We start from the raw sequence: 20,453 nt of genomic DNA, 5'->3' as shown, positions 1-20,453 counted from the left end.
TTTGATAAGCGACAGTCACAGAGGTTTGCTTGAATGTTGATTATCACATGGGTGGCCAAAAGAGCACTTGTGAACGTAAGGTGGCTATTGCCTCAAATCTCGATCTTGACACTCCCGTACAAACACCCGGCATCAAGTGATGGGGTTGATCCAATATTATTACGTTACTCACCCACTCCTAAACGTGGAACGCGACTTCCTGGCGTTTGTTGGATGAATTCCATGTGTGCATCTGCTGCCTTCCTTTGTTGACGTCATAAACTACTACCCGCCAATAGCTTCTTCCACCTCTGCCTACCTGTGCGCGGCGCGTCACTGCATTCTCAACGAAAATGACATCATTGCACCATTGCAGTTGCCTTGGTGAGATATCTTTCTTCGTGATGGACTTCCTTCAAATTACTATAAAGTGTTCTCCCCTCCCGCCTTTCGACTCGACTTTATTCCTTCGTCAACATCCTTGAGACCCAAACACTATCAAGAACTTCAACCTACACACACACAAATAAAAAAACCAACCCCAAATCCTATCAAACCCACAATCATCAACATGTCTGATACCCCCCAACCTTCCACTCTCAAGTCCGTCGTCGACTCCGCCTCCGGTGCTGTCCAGAGCGCTATTGGCAGTCTTACTGGAAACACCAGCGACCAGGCCGCCGGCGACCTCAAGAAGCAAAAGGCCGAGGCCGAGCATGATGCCTCCCACGCTACCGCCAAGCTCCCCGGTGCCACCCTCTCTGGCTCCGGTGCCGCCGCTAAAGATGACCCCAACCGCACCGAGGGTTCTTGGAACCAGACCGCTGGCTCCGCTAAGGAGGCCGTTGGTGGAATCATCGGCAGCGAGGTAAGATGAATAACTCGAGTCATGCTTACTTTACTAACATGATCGATAGTCCCTGAAGAAGGCTGGCCATGAGCAGAATCTCGAGGGTAGAAACCAGGAGGCCAAGGGTCAGCTCAGCGATCTCGGCGCTGGCATCAGCGACCGTGTCCAGGGTACTTTTGGTGGTGCCGTCTCTAACCTCACCGGCAACAAGGAACAGGAGGCTCACTACGACGAGCTTCGTGCTGAGGGCAAGACCCGCCAGCGTGGTGTTGAGCACGACCTCCAGAAGCAGGCCGAGGCCGAGCGTCGCGAGTAAACCAACAACACCAACATTGGTACCAGTGGAGGGTGACGAGCATGAAATGACGAGAATATGATACCCCAAAGTTGTGGCTTGGACGGAAAAGGGAGGTCCTACTAGATACTCCTAATAAACACCATCAGCAGTTACTTATACGTTGCAATTTGTGAATACTATTTGTGAATGTTGACAGTTGTATTATGCTTTCTTGTTTGCACCGAAGCTGTTGCTCTGTACTCGAGTGTAGGATAAGGTAGACCGAGGTGGTTGCATTCTTTTACATCGGAACTGCGTCTGCTGTGCACTTGAGCATGCAACTCATCCTCGAAACTAAAACCATTACTGCACTCAAGGGGGCCGTATCACCACATCGATTGACATGGCCATCTGGGCTTGTTAGCGACTGAAATACCTAACCCTGAACGATATAGTAGTGATTCCACAGAATCTTGAAAAACTTGCAGTGCACGCCTACTACCCTTGAGAGATTTATGGGTTGTCCCTGAAGAACTTGACGTTTATCTCGACACGATTCCTTTAGGTAACAGTTTGTTGTGATCGAAGATATAGATTTCTATGGAGGGCGGTTGTTTCTTGCCGCCTAACTCGCTAGTTTTCGACTGGTGACTCTTATGAAAACACATTTTATAATTGTTTTCTGATTTGCAGAAGCCATGCATCGGCTGATTTATGGTAGACACGACCAGAAAAAAGCTATCATGGCCCGCAACTCTAGATGTTGGAAAAGACTCCTCACTCGGTGTTGTTGCCACGAGTACCATTCTGAGGCAGCGTACAACTCTGGGCCTCAGCGACTGCGAGGAGCTGGAGTATTAGAGGGAGCACTGAACTGTCCGATACGGGGTCACCTCAGGCAAAATAATGCCGTAGCTTTGTGTCTTGTGTGTTGGAAACCCAGTCCCTCATGCGTTTGCGTCTTGGTAATATTCACATTCACCATTTTACTGTGGCACTGCGACGTGAAGCATACGGCTTCGTAAGGAGTTGCCGTGCTATTGCTACCGAAGTACTCTAGTCACTTGAGTGATTGATAGAATGTTCGCATCTCGATTCTGTATTCCAATAAAAGCCCCTAGTGGCGACTTGACATGAGTAGCCCTGGTAGGTTCACAGCCCCTTGCGATAGGATGCTGCATATAGCTCACGCAAAAACGCACGTAGGCTTCAGTAACGGAGAATGAAGAGACGACTAGCGACCTGGAACCTGAGCTTTCCTGTCATTTGACAGATCAAGGCTACTATGAGAGTGATCTGAAGGGGGGGCAGTGATGGATGAAGGCGATATTGAGGAAGTCCAGGTCGGGGTTGATCCGTCACGAATACATCCAGCGATGGGAAATGTCGGTTCCAGGAGTGGGAAATGATATGCAAGGGTTTCGGTTGGCAAGCCCTGGCTCCAGCTGATGTGGTGAGTTGTACCATAGTAACCAAGAGAGCTCTTTTTTATTTTTACAAATAGCAACGCCTGCAACTTAAATAAGGACAGCAAACAAACGAATCCGAGCGGCATCTGAGAGAAATACACTAATGTATCATTCAGCAATACAGATACAACGTCCACGAAAGGGGAGTGTGGAGTTGAGGCAAATAGAGTAAAAGTACAGGAGCTATAGTGATCATTAGTCACAAATATATTTATTAGTGTACTTCACTCAGATAGTCTCGACTGTGTTCACAAAAGTACAGCCATGTACGGATACTTGGGAAGGGCATAGAACAACTGATAACAAGATGACTGGTGTGAGCAAAACGAACGGGCGAATGTACCGACAGAGTTAGCGGACGAGACAGAAAGAGGGAGGTGGGATAATCGTGGTATCAGTCGGACGAAGAGTGGTGAGTACTTGAAAAGAAGGAAAGGTACTTCTACCAAGTCTGCGTGACCTCTTGAAGACCTCTCCTTGGGTCGAACAAAGGCTTGAGAGTAGGCCCGAGTTGGCAGGGATCAAGACTGGGAAGAAAGAATCAAAGCACATCTCAGCAATATGGAGCCAGTATCAGACTCTTACAGTGTGTCAAACACTTTGTGACTGATCCTATGTCCTCGGTAGAGATAGAATCAAGTTCAGGGAACCCAGTTGCATCGGGATAGATGCAGGTCTCGTCTAAGGTGGGAGAACTAAACCAAGGATTCTTGGTCCGTCAGGGTAAACGTATAGCGTCAAGGAGCAATTCGGAGCACGAATGACCAAGTTGTTGGGCTGAGACGAGACGAAAGACCTATCAGGACGTCCACAAAGAGCCACATCATGAGAATATCACGCCGAGGTTTGACGGCACAGGAACATTTGACAAGGATGAAGATGGCTTAGACGCTACGATGTAGCCCTCTTGAGCTTCCGGAACACACAGAACCGTTCAAAGAGTTGAGTAAACCCCTCAATGGATCACCTTCGAGACCGGGAAGCGGACATTATCATGATGCCGAGTTGAAAAGTAAGTCAAGTTTGTGGAGGAAGTTGATGTTTCAAGGTGTAGGTATGGATTGTCGTTGATAAAGTCGGGGCTTAGCTTCATGCACGATTCGTATAGCATACCCTTGTCACACTTGTCGGCGTGTAAGAGGAGGATCAGTACGTTTAGGGCGATCCAAGCGAGCGATGAGGCTCAAAGATGAAGACTGACGCATTATCTGGGGTCCGTGACAGACGGAATAATAGCAGGCTAGCCCCTGTCAAATCGCTATACGAATCGTGCATTAGCGTTGTGTTGATGATTGGCCTTCGGAATTTTCTGGGGCAGATGGGGCAGAGTACCTGACGCTTTGCAGAAGACTCTGCAGCACAACAAGTACCTCAATTTCCAGACGCATGGATCGCCTGTCAGACCTCTTTACTGATTGGCTGGGTCCCCTGAGGGAGATTGCTCCGAACGGCCAACTGCAGCGCGCCAATAGCACAACACGTTTTCTTATTCGGATTCCCCATCGCGAGAATTGCACTTGGGGACGGACGGCAACTGCAAACTGCAACTTTGGGTGTTGTTGGCAACACGCCCCCCCTCCACCAACTTTCTCTCTCTCTCTCTCTCTCCATTGTTTGGGTTGGATATTTTGCACTTGACTTTTTGCTTTTCCTTCACGTCGGGATATAGGTATCATCGCCAAACCTACAGCGGATACTGTCTACCTAATTGGGCATTTTTATCTAATGCCCTAGTCTTTTCCACCCCAAGACACCATCACCGCCCCCTGTTCCTTCGAATTGCCGTGCCGTCTCCGAGGCGCGCATAACGTCCACAGCTGCATCTCTGGCTTTTCAAAGTGCATCTGAAGCGTCCAGTCCGATTGCTTCTTTCTGTTGTCTTGCGCACTGTGGGAAAAGCACAGTCTTCAGTCTGTGTGATCACAGCCTGATTGACGGTTCAGGCTCTCAAGGCCTGGCTCCAGCTTCTTAGTCTCTTTCTTGGTTCTGCCTCTGTTCAACTGTCCATTATATAAAGGTTCTCCCGAGCCCTTCCTTCAAGATGTCTTCAAGATATTCACTACGCCAAACTCCCAGGTTTGTTTGCGTCCCTATTCCTTACTTCCAAATTTTCCATCATGGACTAACTTTGCGCCTCCAGGAAGAAGGAACTCTTTGAGGGTATGGTTGAGACCCCTATTCGTCGCTCACGTTCAAATCGCCGCCAGACTTCCCAGCCTCTCTCAGACGTCGAAACCGAGTCAAACTCTGCTGCTGAGGGTATCTCGCGACCTACTCGCCGACGCACCGCTAGGTTCACCGAAGAGCTCGACGAGGACACAGATTCCGACAACATGGGAGCTGTCAATCGAGCCTCCAATGGCAAGACCAACGGCCATGCCAATGGCCATTCAAACGGTGATGCCACCAATGGACACGCCACCAACGGTCATGCCACATCCAACGATGTTTCTGGCGCTGCACCAATCAATTCAGTCATGGAGAAGACTGAGGGCGTCCCTCAAGACCCCAATGTAGTCGATGGCTGGAGACCTGGCCAGGACCCCAAGATTGACTACTCCGGAGAGTTCGAGTTTGGTGGCTCTTTGGGCACCGCTGCCATGATGATACTCTTCCCTATACTCATGTGGTATATGTGGATTGGCGCCACTTACTACGATGGCAAGTTTCCCTCCCGTGCCGAGGGTCAGTCCTGGGGCGAGTTCGCTGCTCACCTCGTCAATCTGGTCTACACTGGTGCATTCCCCCGCCTCCAGGTCTGGGCCTGGTACTGGTCTTATCTCATTGTTGAGGGTGCGTTCTACTGCCTCCTCCCCGGTGTCTGGGGCTATGGTAAGCCTCTTCCTCATGAGGGCGGCAAGCAGCTTCCCTACTACTGCAGCGCCTACTGGAGTCTTTACACCACTCTCGCTTGCCTTGCATTTCTACACTTCTCTGGTATCTGGCCTCTGTACACTGCCATTGATGAGTTCGGTCCTCTTCTGTCTGTTGCTATCCTCAGTGGCTTTCTTGTCAGCTTTGTAGCCTATTTCTCTGCTCTTTGGCGTGGCAAGCAGCACCGCATGACGGGCTACCCCATCTATGATTTTTTCATGGGCGCCGAGTTGAACCCCCGCTTGTTTGGCATTCTCGACTTCAAGATGTTCTTCGAGGTTCGCATGCCTTGGTACATCCTCCTCATCCTCAGTCTTGGCGCCGCCGCTCGCCAGTATGAGCAATACGGCTACGTCTCTGGCGAGGTTTGGTTCCTCGTCATGGCTCACTTCCTCTACGCCAACGCCTGTGCCAAGGGAGAGGAGCTCATCATCACCACCTGGGATATGTACTATGAGAAGTGGGGTTTCATGCTCATCTTCTGGAACCTTGCTGGCGTTCCTCTCTCTTACTGTCACTGCACTATCTATCTAGCTAACCATCACCCTGATGTGTACCGCTGGAACCGCGGCATTCTCGCTGCCATGTTCGTTGGTTACCTCTTCTGGTACTGGGTCTGGGATAGCTGCAACAGCCAGAAGAACCGCTTCCGCGCTATGGAGAAGGGCAAGTTGGTCCTACGCAAAACCTTTCCTCAAGTCCCCTGGCAGACCATCCACAACCCCAAGACTATTGTCACCCCTCAGGGAACTATCCTGGTTGACGGTTGGTATGGTCTTGCCCGCAAAATTCACTATACCGCCGATGTGTGGTTCGCCGTTTCTTGGGGTCTGATTACAGGTTTCGAGAGCCCTTTTCCCTGGTTCTATCCAGTCTTCTTCTGCGGTATGATCGCTCACCGTGCTGCTCGAGATATCACCCGTTGCCGTCGCAAGTACGGTGACGCTTGGCTCGAGTATGAGCGACGTGTACCTTACCTTTTCATTCCTGTAGGTTTCCACCAAAACGTTGCTCAAACCCTGATTCTAATAGTCTCTTAGTACGTTATCTAAGGAGTCGACGACGCCAATCGGGAGCAATTCAGAGTCGTTCCGCCCCCGAGGGTCATTTAGTGCCTATTTATTATTCTCAGTCAGTGGCTCTTGATGCCACTAGGTGTTTTGGTCAGTGGAAATGTGTACATGGAAACAAAAACCGGTATCATGTCTGGGAGACAAAAAGGGAAACCCACACACGAAGAGATGAAGAGACGTAATACGAAGGGGGTGTATAAGAAAGCTGTAGACATCAACCTCTATTGGTTTGTATAAGGTGTCAACTTGCTTTGGGGGGTTCTTAGACCTTGTAATCTTTTACTTGCTCGCATTTGCATACTTGTTATCAAGCGAGGATACTATATTAAATTACTGTATTAATATACTCTTATTGAGCATTACGCCTGTGAAACAGATGTCGTGAGCACTTGCAACGACCTGGTGTGTTCCAGTTATCTCAGGACTTATACGTTGCCCGTCACAATCGGCGAAGTATGTGTTTGTAAGATGCTAGATTGCTATTCAATTGACCTGACGATGTATGAAATGGACATATACGTTAAGTTCCAGTACAAAAAAAAGAACAATTGGCAATAGCATACACTAATACTCGAGTTCCCTTCACCGTCTATGATGAGAAGCCACCCAGAGAATAACACGCATGTTGAGAGTATTTTACAGAAACCATCCTCCTATTTCGTCCCAGCCCCTCTTCTCCCATAATAGAAAACAAAAACAGTAGCTCAAGTCCATTATTCCATGATCGCGCGCAAAAGGGGCAGGTATAAAACCGTGCCAACCCAACGCCAGCGTTAACAACCCCTACTGCACCGTCCATGTTCGGGACAAGGAGTAAGGAAAGTTGCCAACGCTATTAGTGTTCATTCAGTCGACCATACCCTGAGCAGCTCTTGTGATTGAGTTCGGTCTTGTCAGGCTGTCATTCAAGGCAGGGCTCCTGTTCCGTTATTGATTTAGCATACAGCATCAACGTTGGCCTTGGAGTTCATGAGGAGGGCAACAATGAGACCGTAGAGACCTGGTCAAGAATGTTAGCCAATTGGAAATGTCAGATTAAGCAACCAAGACGTACCCAAGACTTCAGCGAAAATGAGAATAAGAATCATGCCGACGAAGAGACGGGGCTGCTGGGCAGTTCCTCGAACACCAGCATCACCAACAATACCAATGGCGAAACCGGCAGCGAGACCAGCAAGTCCGACGGAGAGACCAGCACCGAATTGAATGAAACTAGTGAACAGAGGAAGGTCCTGCTTCAGGCCATCGGAAATAAGGACGGAAACGACAAGACCGTAGATACCAATGATACCAGCCATAATGACGGGAACAATGTCTGGGAAAGTTAGCATCGCAAAATTCGTGGGGATTGGATTCCAAGGGCCGCGTACTCTTGACGATCAAGTCGGGGCGGAGGACACCCATGGCAGCGATACCGACACCAGACTTGGCGGTACCGTAAGAGGCGCCAAGGCAGGTGAAGACAATGGCGCAGGTGCAGCCCATAGCACCAAAGAAGGGCTAAATGATCGTTAGCGATGTGAAATTCGATATTGAATCGATATCGTCGACCGCCTCACGATGGAGGTTTAGGCGTCGCGAGGTGACGTCGACGGCATGGATGACGTGGAGGACTAACCGAGTAAACGGGGCTGCAGAGACGCGCATGTTAGCTTCAATCATCAAGAAGGATGTAGTGCGAGGTCATTCCGATGGCTTTTCGCGTTGCTAGGCGATGCCTGAAGCTTCCGGTGATGCATAGGGAGCTTGATGATGATGGGGGCAAGGAGGCGCGCAAGCACGTACCAAAGTTCGCTAACCATCTTGACGGTTGTTTATCTGAGGATAAAGTAGGTATCAATCGAACAATATCGTGTTCAAGAGTCAGAAGGTGCGTCGAGTAATCGGAAGACGAGCTAAGCTGTCGGGAGATGAAGTCGTTGGATAACAGGAACCGTTTGCTTGGGGTTTGAGACGAAGATGTCGAGGTAAAGGTGTGCTTGTTAAGGTCTCATTCCAGGTTGGCGTCTGGTTGGCGGCAAGGTTTTGCTGGACTCTATTGGGAGGGAGAGGCACGGGGAGCATTACATAATGCACTACGGAGTGGCTGGTGTTTCGGATAAAAGATGGGCCAGACACACTGGTCACTGACTGGTGGACTCGAAACAGGAGAAGTGGGACCAGGAAAGCCTCGCAGCAGCAAGCCACACAAGGCTCACTGTGCCACATGTGAATTTTTCTGCCGCCTTGGCGCATATTATCCAGCTTCTTCTCTTTTTTTCTTCTTCCTTCTTGACTTTGTCGATACATCGCCAACCACGTTCCACCTCCAACCTCACTTTCAGTCCTCAGGGCGAGCCAACGCAAGGAACCCTGAACCTCATACCATTCTGTACGCTCGACTCAAGTATCCTCAAATTCCAACAAGGACCAGCGACTGACAGTCCTCGATTAGAAACTTTCCTCAAAAACCTCGGTTTAATATTTCACAATGTCTGAGAGTGCTGGTATGACCCATTCCCTCACAGCTCTCCTGTGACTGTTCACTGACATGTCGGTAGCCTGGCCCCTTGCCGATCAGAAGCTCGAGCAGGAGCTTCTCGATCTCGTTCAATCTTCTCAGCGTAAGTTATCTTCAACAAGACCCAATCAAGACCAATTCGCTAACGTACTTCACAGACGCCCGCCAGCTGAAGAAGGGAGCTAACGAAGCCACCAAGACCTTGAACCGTGGTGTCTCTGAGCTCGTCATCCTCGCTGCTGACACTCAGCCTCTCGCCATTCTCCTCCACCTTCCTCTTCTCTGCGAGGACAAGAACGGTAAGCGCAATTGGTAATTCTGATGCAGTCTGGGTCGATTGCTAACTTGTGCTTGATAGTTCCCTACGTTTACGTTAGCAGCAAGATGCACCTCGGCCGTGCCTGTGGTGTCAGCCGTGCTGTCATCGCCGCCAGCATCACCAGCAACGACGCCAGCGAGCTCGCCGGCCAGATCCGAGCCATGCGCGACAAGGTCGAGCGCCTTGCTATCTAAGATACCCCACGACGAGGAGGAAAGCAAAAGATGGAAAAACTTTCGCCTATGGGCAGACAGTCATTGAACGGCTGTTTGTTGCTACTCAGATTTGTTGCCGAATTTTTATGTTTCGGGTTTATCTGGTGCAATAATTGGTGTATGACATTGAGTCCTTCTGGGTAAAAATAGTAATATCATCAACTGTCTATCTTGACGAAAGCAAAGCATATCCAAAGCACACCCAAATCACACCCAAAGCCCAATACGAAAACGAGCCAAAGTGGATATATCGAAATAATTTCCAAATGCGAACGCGATGTCGGCGGCTATTTTGCGCTATGCTATAATGGATGCAGTGAAATGCCAGGTTATGACGTCTCCACCACCAAAAAAAAAATTGAGTGAACTGATGCGGTCATATTAGCTGTAGTAGTCGCTCCATTGGATCCTTACCGTCTCTTGGGTGAGCTGCAGCTTGCCCCAGTTCCTCCTGCAGTTGCTTCGTAACTTATCTCGTCTCTGTGTATTCTTTCTGGATCGCTAATCTCTGATCTTGCTTGCCTGTATTTACCTTTGAATGCCTATCAAGTGCCGTCGATAAAAACTACGTGCCCCCCCCGCACAATGCCATCCATTGCTCGCAAGCTCCTCATCTGCGCAGCGATAGATGGGCTTGTAATACAGCCTCTCTCTTCCAAAGGCCAACGGCCCTTTCAGCCAGTTCGACTCAAGTATGACGACGCGTCAATCTCTCAGATTCCGCGCGAACATGTCCCTGACGATTCTAAACCGGACTCTTCTTTTGAAGCTTTTGGAGTGATTGGTATGACACCCGATGGCCCCGCGCTTATGACATGTAAGACTCGGGGCTGACAGACGCGACAATTACAGGCATTATTGCAGTCTCGAAGTTAAACTATCTTGTTACCATTACACGGCGCCAACAAGTCGCACAAATCTGTGGCCATCCCATCTATGTCGTTACCGAAGTCGCCCTTACACCATGCACATCCAAGACCAGCGCTGAAGAATCAATAAGAAGGACCTCAGGTCACCTATCACGCCAAGCGCAAGACTCAGGGAACGAGAGTGATAGTAGCGATGAAGATGTTGAACTACCCTCAAGAACGTCAGACGAAGTCGAAGACGCTGTGGTTGAGGACGAAGATGCAAGACCCGGGTCGGCTAGAAGCCGCGTTGCTGAAGATGTCATTCGCAGGAGGGGCAGCTACGGACGGTTTGCCCAACGTTGGTTCAGTCGAAGTGGCTGGACTCTGGATCAAAAGAGAAATATGGGCTTGAGCAATTCACCAAGCGTTCCGGAAAAGAACGCTCCTGCGACTAAGACATCCTCAGAGGAGGCACAAGAGGGACTCGATAAGGTCGTGCCCAATGAGCCCGAGTTATTGCCAAAACTTTTGCGAACCGCTCATGTTCTCTTTGGTTCATCGCGGAGTTTCTACTTCTCTTACGACGTCGACCTCACTCGCTCTCTCAGTGACGGATCGATACCCCCGAACAGCGAGACCCCTCTCCACAGCCAGGCTGACGAGGTTTTCTTTTGGAACCGCAATCTCCTGAAACCTTTCCTATCAAACGGACAAGATTCTCTGGCATTGCCGTTGATTCAAGGATTTGTTGGACAGAGGACCTTCATCGTCGACAGCCAACCTCCCCAGAGCGATGACACGGGCAAAGATTCCGTCGAACTCTCTAACCTTTCATCTTCGAAAGAGCTGCCAGCCTCTCCTCCAGTGCTGAGTTCCAGGGCATCCATAGACCTTCGTTCTTCCGAGAAAAAGTATCTAATCACTGTGATATCGCGCCGGTCTACCAAACGAGCTGGCCTACGGTATCTGCGTCGTGGCATTGATCAGGATGGTTTCGTTGCGAACATGGTTGAAACCGAACAGCTTCTTTCCACGCCAACATGGGACCCTTCTTCAAAGATCTACTCCTTTCTGCAGGTCAGGGGAAGTATTCCCCTATTCTTCACACAGTCGCCATATGCTTTCAAACCTACTCCTATTCGGCAACACTCTGAGGAGGCCAATCAAGCTGCGTGTCGCCGGCATTTCGAAAGTCTTTCCAGGAATTATGGTCAACTACAGATAATCAATCTCGTCGAAAAACATGGAGTCGAGTCTATCATCGGCTCTGCATATGAGACAGCCATAGAAGAAATCAACAAGAATGCCAGCAAAGGTCAAAAGATACCTTTCGAATGGTTTGATTTCCATGCTGCTTGTAGAGGCATGAAGTTTGAGAATGTCAGCATGTTATTAGATCAGCTGAGGGACAAGATTGAGAGTTTTGGAAGCACTGTTCAAGAAGACGGGAAGCAATTGACTCGACAGCAAGGTGTCTTCCGAACCAACTGTATGGACTGCCTTGACCGAACCAACGTCTGCCAGAGCTCATTCGCAAAGCACATGCTGGAAGTTCAGCTCAAGGAGGAAGGCTTTGACATGAGTGCGCAGTCTGATCAAGTGACTGCTTGGTTCAACACCCTCTGGGCGGACAATGGCGATGCTGTGTCGAAACAGTACGCATCGACAGCAGCGATGAAGGGCGACTACACAAGAACACGGAAGAGAGATTATCGTGGTGCGTTGAACGATTTGGGACTCGGTCTTGCTAGATACTATAGCGGGTATGTATTCCAATTCCCCCTTCTTGACGGCTCAACCTCTTGCTAACCAAGTCAGCATGGTCAACGACTACTTCAGTCAAGCAGCCATTGATTTCCTCCTCGGCAACGTAACAGCCAAGATCTTTGAAGAATTTGAGAGCGACATGATGACGAAGGATCCAGCGGTATCCGTCATCAAGATGAGAGAACTAGCCGTCGAACTATGCCAGAAGCGAGTCATAGCCGATGAGAAGGAAGAGTTCCACGGCGGCTGGGTTCTCTTAAGTCCTACCACACCTGATGCTATCAAGTCCTGGCCACTCGAAGAGGTTGTTCTGTTGTTGACAGACGCAGCTCTCTATTCATGCCGTTTTGACTGGAAGTCTGACAAAGTATCCTCCTTTGAGCGTGTCGAGCTCGATAACATCACAGGCATCAAGTACGGCACTTACATCACCTCCACCATCTCCCTTTCTCACATCGACGAGATTAGGAATGCCGGCTTTGTGGTGACATATAGCCCCGGCAAGAGTGACATTCGCCGTACCAACACGCGAACCTTCTCAAGCCGCGGTGAGAGGACAGGCAAGGAGAATACTACCGAACAAAAGGATGCCAGCGTTCCCGCCAGCCTAGCCAACTTGCTTACCAGCAAATCCTCGTCTTCTTCGTCGCCGAGCGTTCGCCGCCTTGTCTTCAAGGCGACAAATGTGGATTCCTCTGTCGCTGTTGTAGGCGATGATGGTCCGAAGCAGACAGAGACTCAGCAAGTTTCCACCATTTGCGGTGACATTGAGCGACTGGCGCTGGAGAGACAGGCGGAGCATCCGGGCGAAGAGAGGAAAAGGCTTATCGAGACTGGCCCCATCATTTCTCTGGAGGAGGCCAAGAAGAACACGGGATTGTTAGAGCAGCTAGGACACTCACTCAAGAAGATGGTGTGGGCTTGATAGATCCCGCCACCAAAGAAACGGCGTAAACGACCGATCCCCACATAATACTGGTATAGATAATGCAAACCATAGATATCACGATAATTATCAAGATGGTGTTTCTTAATCATGGCTTTTGCAAGCGGTACAAGTGCATCTGGTAGCGCATATTCTCGAGCGGGATTGGATAAGATAAGCCTTCTGGTAGACGAAACCATATGGAGTCGTCCGACTGTAGCTTTTCCCAGGAGTATCCAGGCGTTTCAGTTTCCATGAGGGTGTGGTCGAGAAGCCATTGCATAGGGTATCTCTTCTTCTCTTTACCCACAGCTGCCTCAGAGTAGCTTCCTGGGCTGTCCACTACAAGGACCAAGCTATCAGATGCCAGGACCTGCCCAAGATTCTTGAGAAACTTTGTCGTCTTGCCGATACCTGCTGTTGTGTACAGCTCATTGAGTGTGAAGAGAAGAGTCAAGATGATGGGTACTCTGCCATTGGCACATTGCGCTGAAAGAGAATCCATGTCAAGATCCAGGACATCTCGCTGCACCACGTCCAGTGAAAGTTGATTCTTTTCCAGCAGTGGATGATTGGCCGCCTGACGTGCCGTAGATGCATATTTTGAAATGGGTGGAGGATTGACGGTGCTGGATTCGAGAAGAGAAATGACCGTGGTCCATGGGCCCGAGTCGAGAAGAGTTAGATGGCCATCTGCAGCAGTTGTCTGGAGATAGGAGGCAAAAGCAATGTGCTCAGCTGCACACCCGCCTACAGATAACATTCGAAGAAAGGCATTGCGTCGAGTAGAGGTACTGTCAAGTTTGAGATCCTGAAAGGATTCTAGTTCTGTCTCCTCAGGCTTGTCATTTGCATCATCCTGGGTTGACTTGGTGACCCTTGTATCTGATACTGAGTCCTCCTTGGTGCTACGTGTGTTATCTTTCGTCTCTTCCTTAGCAATCAGAATCCCATCGAGGTGCTTCTTGATACTGAGAAACACGACAGCATAGCATAAAGCCCGTGTGGGGCTCCATCGAGCAGCATAGGCTTCGAGGTAGTCCTCTCTCCCGAAAGCGGTAGCAAATTCCCGATTAAATAAGGCTTGCTTTATCTCCTGAAGCAACCTTGAGAAATCATCTGACGTGAGAACATTGTTGAAAGCACTCGAGAAGATATTGAGAAGACGCTGCTGCTGCTCTTCGCTTTGAAGAGCTGGTGAAGAGGTTTCTAGCGGGGCAGATGATTTCTTGGAGCTCTGCTTTGAACTGGAACTCGGCTTTGAAGGAGCAGCCTTTTTGGAGGGTCCCGTTTTCTTGACCATTTCTCTTACTTGTATCTGGTCCTAGCTCATTGGCTGTATTGATTCGGTGAGTAATACCAATATCGTCGATATCGTCGGTTGGTGGTTGGGTTGATACTGGGGAAAAAAAGATCGGACATATTTTACCGATGAAATCGAAAACCCCCACTTTGGAATCATGGCTGCCCTAAGGTACATAGATTTTCATTTCTTCCCTTGAGGGACGGGGATGGATGGGTATGGCGGTTCTTCGGGGCACGGAACGGCTGGATGTAAGTGAAAGTGAGTAATGCAGTGTCATGTTAGCAATCAATCTCGTGAATATTATCATATCACATTCTGTTTATCACAGAAAGTTGGTCATGGTGGCCAGGCCTACGGAGAGTTTTGCTCGGGGGCTTAGAGCTCTTACATAGAAACATCATATCATTCATCAGCAGTTACGGCATCATTGATAAACATCAACATAGTTCATCCTTTTCCTCATTGGTTTCGAAGGTGCTACCTCTACCACACCTTTCGGAAGATGAGAGAACAGCTTGGTTGTTTTCTCTCCGACTATCGCTCCCCATCATTTATTTACCCCCAAAGTCGGATATGTCACTAAGGTTAGCTCGCTCAACCAAATCATTTGCGGATAAAGCACATGGTGACTTTTGATCCGACTTTTGATCCTCTCATTAATAAGCGCACCTGTTGTAGAGAGAGACACAAAAAGTATACGGCATGGTATCCGAAACGACTCAACACCTGGGAGCGATCGGAGTTGCCCCTCTTGAACCCCTCGTGGGGGTGTGTTTTAGGCGTACCAATTCAATTGAGCCTCTCGAGTTTCCAGATTGTCCGTCCGTCTGGATACTTTTTGCCTATTTCTATTCTGGCCGGTTAATTTGATCAGACTCAGACGAAACGCGGGAGCTATTGCAGTTTTGGATTGAGGGAAATAGATGGGGTGGAATCATTTGGCTAGTAAGCGGCGCCAATATCTGGTGTTTATTACCTTACCTGCCTTACAACCACCTCACTGTGGCTGACATGAAAATTTGATATCATGGCCAAGAATCGCCAACAAAGAGACAATGTACGGTCGAGAAGAATCTTTCTGGCAATGACTAAGTGGCCAAATCGACGTCACAGCAGCGAGGATTTGTTGCAATGGCCACTTTAAAGTACAAGTGCCGCTGTTAACTATGGAGATCCATCCATTGGAAGCCATGGAATTCATGCTGATGAAATAAGGTCCACAAGTGAGGACCTTGAAGATCAACGAAGCTGCTGGGAGCCAAATTATTGGGTCTATCCGGAGCACGTAGTAGATCTGGTGCTTGTGAATGGGCTTTAGGGAAATCAGAGCCGTGACTAAATCTAATTGCATTAGCATTCATTATCAAGCCAAGCGTCAGCCTGTGTCAACAGTTCTCATGAGAGGAACCAAGTTGAGGTGCAGGCTGCATTTACAGCGGGGAGGGGCACCCTGGCGTCACTGGTTTATCCTCCCCTGCAGCCCAAAACTGTCCCCCACCAGAGACTCCACTCGGCGTGTCGCCGGCCACACTGACCTCGTTTCGGCGGCGACGGCGGAGGGAGCGGAGGGAGCGGACGCTCTGTATTTGGTGAGCTTGAATCTGAGTTTGGGTCATGATTCCCAAGGTGAAGATGGCGGCTTACCTATTTGGGGTGGCTGGTTCAACAAAGTACAGTACATAATAAGGCATGCAGCAGACAATGAAACTCTTGACGTGTTGGGTGAGAGCTTCGACCGCCCAAGGTGGGCATTAGACATCCATCATGAGGGGAGTGAGGGGACTATGGTCACCATGAGCAGCCTCACTATTCTTCTCAGTTGAGTTGAAAATCGTCAAGAGAGCAGAATACCTTGAACTTTAAGATCAAATACTATCCGTCACTGAGCAACCTAGGTACTATAGTACTATGTGTATCCTAGGAGAAATCGGTAGGCAAGGTATGTACTATACCTCATTTCGTATCCATCATAGCAACACCTTCGCGGGATATCGCCCGGTCGAATTTTCTCAAGGCTGGCAGAGAAAACTGGAGACCACTAAACAATTCATGACACGACCCCTCCACCCTCCACTATAAGGTACCTTAGGTAGCGTACCAAGAGCGAAGAGCGTCGTAGGTAGACGTCAGACGCGAGGTAAGGTGCTGCTCCGTTTATCTTTCCGTCATTCTACCTCAACCTACCTCACCCTCTCCTTCTTCTTTTTTCCCCCCTCCTTTCCTCTTCCTTTCCTCTCCTCCATAGAACCAAATACTCATATACATATTCAAAATGGGTTACGGCGAGATTGATCAGAAGGCCATCAACACCATCCGTGTCCTTGCGGTAAGCTCCCCTCTCTTTGCTTTGCTTTACTTTGCTCTCTTTTCTCTTGAGCTCTGCGCAGCTGAATTGGCTTTTACCCCGCCACGGCTGCCCCGCCATTTTACCATGAGAGATGAGACACGAGACGCGCAACAATGTGATGAGGACAGTATTCTCAAGAGAACTCTGTTACCTGGTCTCATGGCAGTTGCACTTGTATTTGCTGTGTTCCATTGAGCCCAGCAGCCTCTCAATGCCCTCACTATGAACCTCCAGGACAACATGAGTACTAACGAGCTGTCAACAGGCCGATGCGACCGCTCACAGCAACTCGGGACACCCTGGTGCTCCCATGTGAGTTTCACCACCCTTCGATGAGCTGAGCGATGAGAACAACATACTGACATTGTCGTCACAGGGGAATGGCCCCAGTTGCTCACGTCCTGTTCAACAAGTTCCTCAACTTCAACCCCAAGAACCCCGACTGGTTGAACCGTGACCGCTTCGTCCTCTCGTAAGTTTTGTCTCGATTGACACGTTACGAATGCGCCCATGACTGACTATTTTGCGCCTCAGCAACGGACACGGCTGCATGCTTCAGTATGCTCTCCTCCACCTTTTCGGCTACGATCTCAGCATCGATGACTTGAAGGCTTTCCGAGTACGTAGCTCACTCTCTGGCTCTAACCCTTGCTTGCTCACACATTCCTCAGTCCGTTGACAGCCGCACCCCCGGTCACCCCGAGGCTCACGACACTCCCGGTGTTGAGGTCACCACTGGTCCTCTCGGTCAGGGTATCTCCAACGCTGTTGGTCTGGCCATTGCCCAGGCTCACACGGGAGCCGTCTTCAACAAGGACGGTTTCCCTCTTGTCAACAACTACACTTACACTTTCCTCGGCGATGGCTGCTTGATGGAGGGTGTCTCCAGCGAGGCCTCCTCTTTGGCTGGTCACCTCCAACTCGGCAACCTCATTGCCATCTGGGACGACAACAAGATCACCATTGACGGTGACACCGCTGTGGCCTTTACTGAGGATGTCCCTAAGCGATACGAGGCCTACGGCTGGCACGTCGTCAAGGTCGACGACGGTGACCACGATCTTGCCGGCATCGAGGCTGCCATCAAGGAGGCTCAATCTGTCACTGACAAGCCTACCCTTATTCAGCTCCGAACCACCATTGGTTTCGGTTCCAAGAACCAGGGCACCCACGGTGTCCACGGCTCTCCCCTCAAGGCCGACGATATCAAGCAGCTCAAGGAGAAGTGGGGCTTCAACCCCGACGAGAGCTTCGCTGTTCCCCAGGAGGTCTATGACTTCTACGGCAAGCGATCTTCTGAGGGTGCCGCTCGCGAGCAGGAGTGGAATCAGCTCTTTGCCAAGTACAAGGAGCAGTACCCCAAGGAGCACGCCGACCTCGTCCGCCGCATGTCTGGCGAGCTTCCCGAGGGCTGGGAGAAGAGTCTCCCCGTCTACACCCCCTCCGACCCCGCCATTGCCTCGCGAAAGCTCTCCGAGACCGTCCTCAGCAAGGTCGAGAGCGTCATTCCCGAGCTCTTCGGTGGTTCCGCCGATTTGACTGGCTCTAACCTGACCCGATGGAAGGAGGCTGTCGACTTCCAGCCCAAGTCCACTGGCCTCGGTGACTATTCTGGCCGATATGTCCGCTACGGTGTTCGTGAGCACGGCATGGGTGCCATCCTCAATGGTCTCGCTGCGTACGGCACCATCCTGCCCTACTCCGGTACCTTCTTGAACTTTGTCTCATACGCTGCCGGTTCCGTCCGTCTATCCGCTCTCTCTCGTGTTCGCACCATCTGGGTTGCCACCCACGACTCTATTGGTCTTGGTGAGGATGGTCCTACTCACCAGCCTATTGAGACTCTTGCCCACTTCCGCGCTCTCCCCAACTGCCTTGTCTGGCGACCTGCCGACGGTAACGAGACCAGCGGTGCTTACTACGTCTGCTTGACCGCCAAGCACTCCCCAAGCATCATTGCTCTGTCTCGTCAGAACCTTCCTCAACTCGAGGGCTCTACTATCGAGAAGGCCTCCAAGGGTGGTTATGTCCTGCGTGAAGTCGAGGGTGCCGACATCACCCTGGTTGCCACCGGTTCCGAGGTTTCCATTGCTGTCGATGCTGCCAAGTATCTCCAGGATAACAAAGGCATCAAGGCCCGTATCGTCTCCATGCCCTGCTTCGAGGCTTTCGACCTGCAGGACAAGGAGTACCGCCTGTCCGTCCTTCCCGACGGTATCCCTTCTCTGTCCATTGAGGTCATGAGCACCATGGGCTGGGAGCGTTACACTCACGAGCAGTTCGGTATCAACCGATTCGGTGCTTCTGGTGCCTACAAGGATGTCTACAAGGCAAGTTTGATCGACGATTGTTTACCCATGATAGAATATGTGACTGACCCCTATTATAGAAGTTCGAGTTCACCCCTGAGGGCATTGCTAAGCGCGCCGTCGCCACCATCGACTTCTGGAAGGATGTCCCCAACATCCGATCTCCCATCAACCGTGCCTTCCAGCAGATCATCTAGATCAAAGATAATAACGAGTAAAAAGAAACGAAGGATAAGAATAAAAACACCGGGAGGATACCAGCCCGGACAGAATGATTATACAAGTGACGACGATGGACTTTGGAGCAAGGTTTTGTGGATTTATAGCAACTTAGACGTACTACAAGATCAAATTAAATCTTTTAGAACAAAGGACTTGACCTAACTGAGCCGTTCCGTGCTGTGATATGCTGTATGGTATCTGCCTGCCATACGATTCTATCATCTATGTAGTCAAGACAGCTTTTACTGGCTTGAACTCATGATCCCAAATATCAAATCATGCGGTTGCGTGTGCCCCCGTACTGTCTTCATCGAAGACGAATTTCTCGTGTTAATGCATCCTCCGTGAACCCAAACTCTCATGACTTTTCGTACCGTCTCGTCTCACATGTCATCGAAACTCAGTCGCATCATCAGAGAATAAGATGACAATCCGAGACGCCAAAACTTTTATCCCGTCATTGCTAAGCACTTTTATGTCGTTCTCTCACTTTGATTCGTCGCATCGCGTCGCATCGCATCGCATCGCATTATATCGCTTCGTAAATGTAATTCGTCATGTCATGTGAACGACAAGCACCCCAGCTGATGGGTGTTTCTGCAGCCTGATCACTCTGGCCCCTCGTCGTTTGCGCGCTCTTGACTACTCTCAGCAGCCCACTCCTTTTGAAACTCTCTTCCCACGCGCTCTAGCCTTGTTGATGCGCGGCGGGCTTCTCTCGCCTCATCTGCGGACCCTGCGACGACCACACCAACGAGCAACGGGGCCGCATCCTCGGATCGCGGATCGTCATGGGACGGCGCAGGTTCAGATCGAGCTGCTCTAGAGTCGGGGCCGTGACTTGACCCAGGCGCTGAGCCCGGGCGGCTAGAGGTGGTCGCGGCAGCGTTGTTGGTCGCTGTATCGACAGCGTCGCGAGGATCAAGATATGAGTGTATCACGACAGGCCCCCGATCAGGGTACTCAACCATGAGACGTTGAGGGCGACCGAGACCGAGTCGCTGAGCGGCGGTCTGAGAGGAGAGGGCGCTTGAGGTGAGAGCTGTGAGGGATTCGAGGTGTGATTGCGACGAGGCCGAGGTGATGAGCGGGGTGAGGGTGACGTCGGAGAGATGGAGAGAGAGGGTGGGGTGTTGCGATGGGAGGTTGGCCATGATGATAATGGCGAGG

General features: G+C 50.3%; 9 protein-coding genes across 9 annotated transcripts; 5 read left to right on the top strand and 4 right to left on the bottom strand.

Moving 5' to 3' along the window:
• Nucleotides 1-550: 550 nt before the first annotated feature.
• Nucleotides 551-1,145, top strand: BKA55DRAFT_507477 (uncharacterized protein; the record flags this gene model as incomplete). Its single annotated transcript, XM_046187343.1, has 2 exons — nt 551-847; nt 897-1,145. The coding sequence occupies 2 exons, from the start codon at nt 551-553 to the stop codon at nt 1,143-1,145; spliced, it is 546 nt and encodes a 181-aa protein (XP_046051306.1).
• Nucleotides 1,146-2,137: 992 nt separating this feature from the next.
• On the bottom strand, nt 2,138-3,754 carry BKA55DRAFT_564919 (uncharacterized protein). The gene has a single exon (XM_046192515.1). It carries the CDS (start codon nt 2,659-2,661, stop codon nt 2,341-2,343), a length of 321 nt encoding a protein of 106 aa, XP_046051305.1. The 5' UTR covers nt 2,662-3,754; the 3' UTR covers nt 2,138-2,340.
• An 884-nt stretch (nt 3,755-4,638) lies between these two features.
• BKA55DRAFT_564917 (ergosterol biosynthesis ERG4/ERG24 family-domain-containing protein) lies at nt 4,639-6,892 on the top strand. Its single transcript, XM_046192514.1, has 2 exons — nt 4,639-6,438; nt 6,490-6,892. Exons 1-2 carry the CDS (start codon nt 4,738-4,740, stop codon nt 6,499-6,501), a joined length of 1,713 nt encoding a protein of 570 aa, XP_046051304.1. The 5' UTR covers nt 4,639-4,737; the 3' UTR covers nt 6,502-6,892.
• Nucleotides 6,893-7,457: 565 nt separating this feature from the next.
• On the bottom strand, nt 7,458-8,324 carry BKA55DRAFT_538115 (V-ATPase proteolipid subunit C-like domain-containing protein; the record flags this gene model as incomplete). The annotated part of the gene is made up of 5 exons (XM_046190001.1): nt 7,458-7,522; nt 7,577-7,837; nt 7,893-8,022; nt 8,141-8,153; nt 8,308-8,324. 5 exons carry the CDS (start codon nt 8,322-8,324, stop codon nt 7,458-7,460), a joined length of 486 nt encoding a protein of 161 aa, XP_046051303.1.
• A 728-nt stretch (nt 8,325-9,052) lies between these two features.
• Nucleotides 9,053-9,535, top strand: BKA55DRAFT_507633 (50S ribosomal protein L30e-like protein; the record flags this gene model as incomplete). The annotated part of the gene is made up of 3 exons (XM_046187353.1): nt 9,053-9,125; nt 9,181-9,321; nt 9,381-9,535. 3 exons carry the CDS (start codon nt 9,053-9,055, stop codon nt 9,533-9,535), a joined length of 369 nt encoding a protein of 122 aa, XP_046051302.1.
• Nucleotides 9,536-9,838: 303 nt separating this feature from the next.
• On the top strand, nt 9,839-13,154 carry BKA55DRAFT_328568 (SacI homology domain-containing protein). The gene is made up of 3 exons (XM_046185706.1): nt 9,839-10,340; nt 10,409-12,170; nt 12,226-13,154. Exons 1-3 carry the CDS (start codon nt 10,142-10,144, stop codon nt 13,097-13,099), a joined length of 2,835 nt encoding a protein of 944 aa, XP_046051301.1. The 5' UTR covers nt 9,839-10,141; the 3' UTR covers nt 13,100-13,154.
• A 50-nt stretch (nt 13,155-13,204) lies between these two features.
• Nucleotides 13,205-14,402, bottom strand: BKA55DRAFT_508842 (uncharacterized protein; the record flags this gene model as incomplete). The annotated part of the gene is made up of 2 exons (XM_046187474.1): nt 13,205-13,441; nt 13,473-14,402. 2 exons carry the CDS (start codon nt 14,400-14,402, stop codon nt 13,205-13,207), a joined length of 1,167 nt encoding a protein of 388 aa, XP_046051300.1.
• A 2,307-nt stretch (nt 14,403-16,709) lies between these two features.
• On the top strand, nt 16,710-19,433 carry BKA55DRAFT_564903 (Transketolase, thiamine diphosphate binding domain-containing protein). The gene is made up of 5 exons (XM_046192513.1): nt 16,710-17,064; nt 17,129-17,224; nt 17,287-17,371; nt 17,424-19,082; nt 19,142-19,433. Coding segments are annotated over exons 1-5 (1,959 nt in total). The 5' UTR covers nt 16,710-17,062; the 3' UTR covers nt 19,259-19,433.
• Nucleotides 19,434-19,891: 458 nt separating this feature from the next.
• On the bottom strand, nt 19,892-20,437 carry BKA55DRAFT_538110 (uncharacterized protein; the record flags this gene model as incomplete). The annotated part of the gene is made up of 1 exon (XM_046190000.1): nt 19,892-20,437. The coding sequence occupies one exon, from the start codon at nt 20,435-20,437 to the stop codon at nt 19,892-19,894; it is 546 nt and encodes a 181-aa protein (XP_046051298.1).
• Between the last annotated feature and the right edge of the window lie 16 nt (nt 20,438-20,453).

Source organism: Fusarium redolens (genome assembly GCF_020744475.1).
Source record: "Fusarium redolens strain MPI-CAGE-AT-0023 chromosome Unknown BKA55scaffold_6, whole genome shotgun sequence".
Classification (NCBI taxonomy): Eukaryota; Fungi; Ascomycota; class Sordariomycetes; order Hypocreales; family Nectriaceae; genus Fusarium; species Fusarium redolens.
The sequence above is the reverse complement of the archived record's forward strand: the minus strand, read 5'-3'. Positions and strand labels throughout refer to the sequence as shown.